This window comes from Dipodomys merriami, unplaced genomic scaffold (genome assembly GCF_024711535.1).
Source record: "Dipodomys merriami isolate MVZ:Mamm:240054 unplaced genomic scaffold, mDipMer1.0.p SCAF_4, whole genome shotgun sequence".
Lineage (NCBI taxonomy): Eukaryota > Metazoa > Chordata > Mammalia > Rodentia > Heteromyidae > Dipodomys > Dipodomys merriami.
In genome coordinates, this window is record NW_027205603.1 from 12,082,846 (window position 1) to 12,092,865 (window position 10,020).

Below are 10,020 nucleotides of genomic sequence, written 5' to 3' on the forward strand. Positions count from 1 at the left end.
GTTACTCCAATGATTGGCATAAAAAGTGTTAAGATATTTCATATATTTTAATTAAATTTTGCTCTAAAATTCATTGCAGAAACAGGTGATTTTTACATTACTTTATTTAAAAAAGAAACAAACTAGTTATAAAAATCTTTGCTCCAAATAGATAGTATCTTACAAATGTTTTTTGCTGGGTTTTGTGTCTTAAAGATTACTATAGAAATGATTTCTAATATCATAAATAAGTGATTGCTTTTTCTTCAGGGTGAGTTTTTGTAGTGCAGTATTTACAAAAACTGAGAAAATGGAAGTTTATAAATTTGTACCGTTTATAAAAGTGTTTTACCTTTCTGTAGTGTTGCTTTATATACAACAAAGAAAACATTTAATAAGTACATTTTTTACAAATGTGTCAAAATGTCTAAAATACCATGTTAGAAAAACAAAGCTTTGTTAAAGTTGATTTTGTCTATGTAAACATGAAGTTCTTGTCTTTAATAGGCTCAACTAAGTTTTGAAGGCATCTTAAAAATAACTTAAAATAGTACTTTAAACTACCACTCAAAGTTAATGACAACTACTATACCACTGTGAAGTCAGAAGTTCAAGAAAAGTAACAAAAGAGGAAACTTAGAAAGTTGTAGAACATTATTTCAAGTGCGAGGAATCTTCATTTGCTGATGTCCTCCATGTGTAGGTAAGCTTAGTTGAATCACCTGTGGAAACAAAATTAGATGAAATAAACAAGTATTTTAATTTTTTATAGGCTATGGGACTTTAACTCATGGCCTACACACTGTCCCTGAGCTGTTTTACCAGTTTGAACCACAGCTCCACTTCTGGTGTTTAGGGAGTTAATTGGGAGTAAGAGTCTCATGGACTTTGCTGCCAGGCTGCTTTTGAACCATGATCCTCAATCTCAGCCTCCTGAGCTACTAGCTAGGATTACAGGACTGAGGCACCAGTGCTCAGCTGGTTTTATCATTAGTTATGATTAAGGAAGCTAACAGTAAGTTAAAAATTATAGTAGGCTGCACATGTTCTGTTGGTTTGTGTGTGCCAGTATGGGCTTGAACTCTGGCCCTCCTACTCTCACCATGTCTCTGGCTTTTTGTTAGTTAGCTGAAATGACACACCAATTTTTCTGCCTGTGGTTGGGTAAATCCAGGTCCTCAGATCTTCCGAGTAGCTACGCATTTAGGTGTGAGCCACAGATACCCAGTTAAGATTCTCCTCAGAAACCTAGAGTGATGGCATACAAAAAGTGTTCTTACCAATAGCTACTCCTAAATGGAGCTGCTATGTCTTTTATATTTTCAATGAAATGATTTATATCTGTAACAAGGATTCCACTATTTTCAAAGATTTCGGTGGAGGCAGTAAAAGTAGGCTTATCTGGAAAGAGAAAAAAAATGGTGAAAAATATCAATAATACTCAGGATCTGGGTATTGTGTGCTTTTTTTGCTCAAGGCTAGTGGCTCTACTGCTTGAGCCACAATTCTACTTCTAGCTCTAGCTTCTTGGTGGTTAATTAGAAATAAAGATTCTTATGGACTTTCCTGCCAGGACTGGCTCAGTTCTCAGCCTCCTAAGTAATAAGGATTACAGGCATTAGCCACCAGCACCCAGGCCTCCAATTTCTTAACACTGGTAGCAGAGAAGAAGTGTATGTGGTTCACAATTAAGATGGCTTTGTGATCAATAAAAGCAAAGAATTTGAGAAAGTACTTTGTAAGAACTGAGGAAACTTGTCAGAAGATTTATCTATCACACAACTCACCTGGTACCTGTGGCCCAACCCCTCCTGGTCTTAGGTACACTTGTCAAAACACACATATAGCTTGACTGCCTATTACGGTGTTAGCCCATATTTGACTACTTGGATGGACATTTCTAGAGCTGACCTAATTTGGCATTAGCTGAACAATGAAAACTGAATGTGAACTTACCTATTAGGAAGACAGCAAACCTGGCATTAATATGCTGAATTTGCAGGTTTATCAAACATTTCAAACTTTCAGCCTCTGTTGATGACTGAGAGTCACACTGGTGATAGTGAAGCAATTCAATGATATTGGCACTTTGATATGATTTCAGTATCAAGTTTTTTCTATATGCAACTGGATCCACTCTGAAAATAGATTTGAATATTAATAGCCAAAATCAAATTCAGTATCCCTTTGTGATTTACTAAATCACAAATTATTTCATTTTATCTAGTCATTTTAAAATAAGATCCCATTATCAGTTTTTTTTCATAACCTTTTTCTGAAGATGCACGACCTTAAAACATGCTTGTAAATACAATTGTAAATTTGCACTCATGCTGAGCCAGAAGCATCATAACTACATCTAACTGCACTTCAAGTTGTCTTGGTAGACTTTTCACTGCTTTGCATTAATTAGCTGTACACCAATGAATTTATTATTTTAAGTAGTACAAAGGAGTTGCCCTTCAGTAAAGCAGCTTATGAACACAATGCATCTTAATGTCATCCCTTTCATACCCACAAATCTCTTACAGTACTGATGCTACCTCTCATGTCTGTGATTAGATAACAAACATTAGGTAGTAACCAGAATTTTCTTGTTTCCTACCTTCCTTAAAATTCTGTTACTACCCTTAAGAGCAAAATGTACCCGTGATTCTAATGAAAGCCCTGAGTTAAAGCCGTCACACTACTGTTCCCCACCCCCAAAAAAAGAATAACCAGAATTTATGTCACTTCAATTTATATTGTGTAAGTGTGCTGCTTCTCTAGTTATTAAGCCACACTTTTCCCTTATAGTGCCTCCTAACAATGTTCTCTGCAAATTCCTGCTTGCGTACCCTGGTCTGAATAAGCCTTTGTACATTCTACTCTCTTTACCTTGTCAATGAAACCTTTTTCTCTCTGCTAGGGTCCTCTATCAAGGTAAAGCCTTTCCTGAAAATATGTTCTTGTCCTACCTCTAGTGGCTCACACCCCAGCCTAGCTACTCAGATTGTGAGAGGTGGAGAATGGAAGGTTTGTGGATCCAGATTAGTCAATAAGTTTATTGAGACTCCACCCATTTCATGAGAAAAAGCTGGGCACAATAACATGCAGCTATCATTCCAGCTACACAGGAACTACAGTGCAGTCTGGCACAAGCAAAATAACAAAAAGGGTTGGAGGTATGGTTTAAGCACTAGGGAATCTACCTACTGTCAATTTCAAAGCCTTGAGTTCAAATCCCAGTAATGTAAAAACAAAAACCCTATTCTTTACTTTAAAGCATCTCAGTTACTATTTCAGCTATGTTTGCTCCTAATGTGAAGAAAGCACTATGGTTTAAAAAAAAAAAAGGCAACTATCTCATTTTAAGGGTAAGTTTTTGAAGTTGCAACCCAGCTTCAAAACTTGGCATGTGGACCTTCATCAAGTGTTGACACTGTACAAGGAAGACATATCTCTCAGGGATGCATGTTTGAACGAGAGTATCATAGGCCCTAGATTCTTTCAGCCAAACAATCAAACAAGGTTTTCTCTTCTTAAAACCCCTGCTTAACACTTAAAGACTTGCCAATTAAAGACAGACTTGATAATTAAGGATTGGTCTCTTTTCTTTCTTGAACGATGGCAATGTAACATATCCAAAGGCATTTAAGCACCTAGTCCACAGTGAAATACACACACACACACATTTAATTTCTGACATTATAATGGTTTGAACTCATCAGGGTCTTTTTCTTTTGCATTCGTGGTTGCTGCTGCTCCACTTGAGCCATGCCTCTAGTCCAGCATTTTGCTAGCTAATTAAGAGATTAATTGCCTGCGTGCAGCTTCAAATGGAAATCCTGCAGGTCTCAAGCTTCCTGAATGGTTACGTTTGCAGGGGTGAGCCACCAGTGCCTTATGAAATATTTTTTGTAGTTCATAGTAGCAGAGCCTGAATATAATTATATGGGTGTTTATGGTTTGTAAGTTTGACTGCTGTGACTTTAGACACATGTGCAGATCAAACAATTAACACATGGCTTCTTTTATTTGATGTCTTGCTACAAAAACCCAAAAGCTGGCCCACAGAGCTCAGTTGTGTCAGTGATGCAACGTGCGATTGACAGCAGCCTAGAGTACTGGGCACGGGGGACAAGGCATCTCCATTCCTGTCTCACAGCAAGTCTTACCTTGCACTTTCCTTTAGCTTTTTATTTTCTCTGTAGTGAAGCAACCATTTCCATCTTCCATTTCCATTTCCATTTAGTGTTTCTAGGATTTTGATCATTTCCTTCAGCTGAGCTGTAGATTAAATTTGGAAAGAAAAGTTGTGTTTCAGGTGTTTTCTTTTTTGTCTCATGCAAAGTCTAATGGTTATCACTTGTAGCCTTGGTTTAGTGTACATCCCTGGCACTTCCATCCACTCATTGTCAGAGGCACAACCTCCTTACTTCAGTCCTACTGCTCACCAACAGTGGGAAAGGACTGCTTAAAAAAGAGCATGGAAGCACTAGTGATGAGAGATCTCCCTGGACCAGCCATGTGATGGGACAGAAGCAAAGCCCAGTGTCACAGAGCACACTTTTAAATCTAAGTTTCCATGTTGAATGCATGCTAAGGCAGATCCTATGTTTTCAAACAGAAAGGGTATCAGAGTCCACTTCTAATCTGATCCGCCCTAGGGCAGGTTTGGGTTGTACATAAAGGTATCTGACCTGAGAGAAGTGAATTGTTTGCATGTTCAAACAACTCATTAAGGGTGGTGCCATCAGATATGGAGAACTAAGATGATTCTAAGCAATATGTTTCTCACGCAGTGGACTTATTTGCTAAGTGAAGAAGTTTGACGAACCCTGAGAAGGAAGAAACTTAAAAGCAGGTTTGGTGATAAAAAAATAACCAGTTTAAATAAGAGTAAACAAGAGTAGTACTAAAAGAATTAGTATGTATTAAATGTAGAAAAAAGAATAGAAAGAACAAATAGAGAAGAATGTTTAGAAGACCAAAGATAGTATGTATGCCCGTTCAACACTATCCTAAATAAATTTAAATAAAGTTTTAATAAAAGACTTAGTATGTAAAAAGTGCTGAGTGTGGGGCTGGGAAGGTAGCTCAGTGGTAGAGCGCTTGCCTTGCATGCATGAGGCCCTGGGTTCGATTCCTCAGCACCACATAAGCAAAAAGAAAAAAGCCGGAAGTGGCGCTGTGGCTCAAGTGGTAGAGCGCTAGCCTTGAGCTGAAGAACTGAGGGACAGCGCCCAGGCCCAGAGTTTAGGCCCCACGACCAGACTCAAAAAAAAAAAATTAAAAAAAAAAAAAAGTGCTGAGCATAGCACAGTAATATATAGACCGATATGTATGTATGCATATATATACGTGTGTGTATATATATACACACACACACATATATACACACGTAATACGCAGAAATACAACTGGGATTCTTAAATTGGTAACATCTCGTGTTTGTGTGTGTGTGTGTGTGTGGAGAGGGACTGGGGTTTGAACTCAGTTTGTGCTCATTAGGATAGGGCTTTAGCACTAAGCCATTTCTCCAGCCCTTTTGTACACTATTTTTGAAATAGAGTCTCTCTTCCTGTTCAGGTGAGTGAACAGGAAGTTTTAGACTATGATCCTATGTTCACATCATTATGCAGCTTCTTCTATTTGTATAGAGGCTTGAGGACTTTCCTGATTTGGTTGGCCTGGAACTGTAATCCTTTTCAGCCTGCCTAGTATGGCACCTTGTGCCATTATACCCAACTACTGGTTGAAATGGAGTTACGTGTTTGTGCCCTGACTGGACTTCAGTCAGAATTCCCAGCTTCCCAAGTAGAGGCATGAGCCATCATCACTCAAATAGTGATTTTTTTTTTAAGATGCAACAGTATTCCTTTCACTGGAGGAGGAAATGAACTGGCAAGGTTTCAAACAAAGAACAAGGCCAAAATAAAACTAGGAGAGAATGGAGGAAAGTGTGATATTTGTCAAAAGAGAAATGTACTCATTACCTGACTTATGTAACTGTGACCCCTCTGTATATCACCTTATAACAAATTTTTTTTTAAAAAAGGGCCAAAGGAAAGACCAACCTAACGTTAAAGCTTCTAATATTTTGTCATCTGATACCACAAAGCCTCCAGTGCCAAACAGTTCTTGGTAACTGTCATTAAGAACATCTTCAGGGCTGTCTACTCCAGCAAACATAATGCTGGGGAAATGTTTCATCTTCAGCAAAGAAGGAATCTGTTGGACATAAAAGGACCTTTGTCAAGGCAGGTGCATCAAACACATGGTGTTAAACACTTTTGTCACTTTTCTATCCCAAGAGGTGAAAGTATCTTTAGCCCATACTAATAACTTGGTCACAAGTTTAAGTAGTATTTCTCAGCTCATCAACAAAAATGAATTTGTCAAAATTAAAGACCTCTCAAAAACTTCCAAAGACTTGGAAAAAATTCAAGCGGGAAGAGTGCATCTGGGGTTTTGGGTACCTTTACAGTAACTGGTCAGGTCCCATAAACTTAGAACTGTGCTATTATCAACAGCTCACTGCCCACTGATAACAGTGGGACAAAACACTGAGGCCGTGGCCCTTTCTGGGAATAAGGAAATGTTCACAAAATGTTCACAAAACCAAAATTTCTCTTTCTTCCTTCCTCTTTTAGGCAGATGCAATAGCACTTGAATACACCTAAGCCATTTAATCAACATTTCTTTTTATCAGAGATCAAGTGATACAGATTTTAGGATACAGATGTCAAGTGAGAAAATTTAGAAATCACATTTTCACACAGTACTTCCCTTGTTTAATATGAATAGTTTGACTTCATGAAGCTCGAACTGCCCTACAAATACCTTACAATTGCCCTATACAGTATGCCATAGTGCACCCCCCTTGTCTCCATCTTCTCACTTGTAGGTCTACTAGGAAGTGCACATTAGCTTTTCCCAACACAGAAAATCATGGATACTACAGAACAACTTCAGTATTGGGAATACATTGTTTTTGTTAAGAAAGATGTTTCCAAACCTACCTGATGCAAATGTGATGCTATATCTTCATTTCTGATGATAACTATTAGCATATCATTCTCTCTGCCAAAAACTTTGCAGAAATGCTGAGGTTCAATTTCCATATGGCCTCCTTTCCTCAGAATGTTCTGAAAGATTTAGAGTAGTCATTATAGAATATCCTATCAAAGCAACATTAAGTAGCAATTTGTATAAATTACCAAACTTTTATATATAAAAATGATAAATTGGATTCTTAGTAACAAGTATTACAAGTTCAAAAGAAATTTGAAGCTTAAAGATAAAGCAATTTATAATAATTTTTTCATGTCCATAAAACACAAAAGCTGACTTTTTAAAAACTACCAAACCAATCTACATAAATGACTTCCAATTTTTTTCTAGGGCATAAAATATCTTTGGGTTCACTAGTTATTTACTTTTAAATGCCACTGCTAGAGCTACTACTAAAACTTTAAAAATCAATTGGGAATTTCATATCCCTATTAGAGACAATTTGGAGAGAAATAAAGTCCTATAGATCTGTATCTTTGAATAGATAGTCAATACGGTAACAATGGAATGCTGATTATTCTAACTCACAAAACAGTTTCTAAGGATGAGAAAGTGCCTTCCACTGAGATAATTGTTTGCTCAAGGTTAGCACCCTACTACGTAAGCCATGTCTCCACTTCTTGCTTTTTCCTGGTTAACTAGAGGTTTTAAAAAGTGTCTCTCAGATTTGTCTGTGCAGGTTGGGTCCAAACATGATCGATCTTTGGTTCTCAACCTCCTTAATAACTAGGATTACAGATGTGAGCTACCAGTACTCAGCTTCTACTGAGATTTGAACATGTTCTTTCTTTCTTTTTTTTTTTTTAAGGTCTGGTCATGGGGCCTGAACTCTGGGCCTGGGCGCTGTCCCTCAGCTCTTCAGCTTGAGGCTAGCACTCTACAATTTGCCACAGTGCCACTTCCAGCTTTTTTCTTTTTGCTTATGTGGTACTGAGGAATCGAACCCAGGGCCTCAGGCATGCAAGGCAAGTGCTCTACCACTGAGCCACCTTCCCAGCCCCATGAACATGTTATTTCTAAATGAAGGATGCAATGTTGCCACTGTATGACCTAGTCAAAACTATTTTCTTTAAATACTTCATAATGGATGGCCTGATATTTAAGAAATTCTTGTAAGATTTCTTTTTACAAAGGACTTACTAAAATATTTAATCTTGAGCCATCATTATGTTACTAATAAACTACTAGAATGAGGCTGTGTGTGATGGTACATAACTATAATCCCAGCTACTCTGAAGGCAAATGGTAGGATTATACCCTGAAGGTGGCAAGGAGAAAAGCGTAAGACCCTATCTGAAAAATAAGCTTTTAGCAAAAGGACTGGGACATGATTGAAGTGGTAGTATGCTTGCCTAACAAGCTTGAGGCTGTGAGTTCAAATTTCAGCACTGCCCAAAAAACAAAAAACAAAAAACAAAACCAAATAAACTATTAGAATGAACACTTTTTTTTTTAATGCCAGTCCTGGGGCTTGAACTCAGGGCCTATCTAGGCACTATCTCTATGATTCTGTGCTCAAGGCTACTGATCTCCCACTTCAGCCACAGCTCTACTTCAAATGGTATCCTTAGATCTCAGCCTCCTAAAGTGGCTAGGATTACAACAGGTGTGAGCCACTAGTGCTCAGCTCTGTAATGAACACATTAAAAAAAAAAAAAAGTCAAACCCTGCAGTGTTATGGGCAATTATTATTTTGTGTAAAGACCTTGAGCATCTCCTTGTTTCATAAACAAATATTTCATCACTAATTCCATCCCATCCTTAATTAATGCTTCAGGACTAATCACTGAAGAATTATTGAAGATGACACTATTCTATTGATAGTACCCTAATTCTCATTTATTTAAAATAAATTTATTTAACATTTTCTCTCGAAAATTTTACCATCTGCACAAATTTGTTACTTGCAAATAGTGGCTAAATGATAAAATATTCTCTCGAAAAATACATTCAGTATAGAAAACAAGCTTTTCCAGAAGTAGTCCCACTGAAGATAAAATAGCCTTGACTTCCCTTCTACATGAAAATTTAACATCCCAGTGCTGTCTGGAAAGGAACTAGAAAGGAATGGAAACCTCATATAATTACTTGGTTGTTTTGGAGAAGATAGAAGTAAAAAGAAGTTAATTACTCTGTAGCAAAACATACATGATCATGATACTAACTCAACTGACTCACGCATTTCTTTTTTTGGAGTGGGTCATGGGGCTTGAACTCTGGGCCTAGGCACTGTCATGAGCTCTTCAGCTCAAGGCTAGTGCTCTACCACTTCAGCCACAGTGCTACTTTGTGTTTTCTGGAGAGGGGAGTCTCATGGACTTTCCTGCCTGGGCTGGCTCTGAACCGTGATCCTCAGATCTCAGCCTCCTGAGTAGCTAGGATTACAGGTGTGAGCTGCCCATTGGCTTCCTCATTTCTGATTCATTCAAGCACACTGGGTATTGGACATGTAACAAAATTAATTTCCAAGTGGCTTTTGGAAGCCAAGCATCTCCCAAAAGATTGGGGAAGATCATTCTTTATTTTTACTTCTTTGGTTATACTGGGGTTTGAAACTAGAGTCTCCCATTTGCTATGCAGTCATTCTACCACTTAAGCCATGCTCCCTTTTTGTCTGAGTTGTCCTGGACTCTGACCCTCCTACTTACGGCATCTTTCCTTGCTGAGATGATGTGTGTATACTACCAGTTGTACTACTTACTGACTTGCTAACATTTCAGCCTTGAACCACTGTCTCTCCCCACCCCCCAATCTCTGGGATTTTAAGTGTAAGTTATCATACAACATCACTCAATGTCTTTTCAACTATGTTACTCACTAAAATGGCAAGGAACCTGAAGCAATAACATAGAAGTGAAGGACAGGACAAACCAAACCCAGCAGTCACTTGTTATGGACTCTGAAGAACAAAATGAGCCTTAGAAGAAAGAAGACATGGGGAAGAGTTTATGCTAAAGAAAAACTCTACAAATCTGGGGGGAGGGG

At 38.0% G+C, this 10,020-nt stretch overlaps 1 protein-coding gene across 3 annotated transcripts in view; it reads right to left on the reverse strand.

The window, feature by feature from the left end:
- Positions 1–69: 69 nt before the first annotated feature.
- The window catches only part of Tasor2 (transcription activation suppressor family member 2), a 63,057-nt gene continuing 53,106 nt past the window's right edge, over positions 70–10,020 (reverse strand). For 2 of the 3 annotated variants that reach the window (XM_069990542.1, XM_069990540.1), the window contains exons 20-25: positions 6,984–7,109; positions 6,039–6,192; positions 4,137–4,248; positions 1,936–2,117; positions 1,260–1,380; positions 70–701 (exon numbers count right to left, since the gene is read on the reverse strand). In XM_069990542.1, coding sequence (XP_069846643.1) covers positions 698–701; positions 1,260–1,380; positions 1,936–2,117; positions 4,137–4,248; positions 6,039–6,192; positions 6,984–7,109 — 699 coding nt within the window. In that variant the 3' untranslated portion in view covers positions 70–697. Of the gene's footprint in view, positions 702–1,255; positions 1,381–1,935; positions 2,118–4,136; positions 4,249–6,038; positions 6,193–6,983; positions 7,110–10,020 lie in introns of those variants that run through there. The other variant, XM_069990541.1, reaches the window with a different exon arrangement.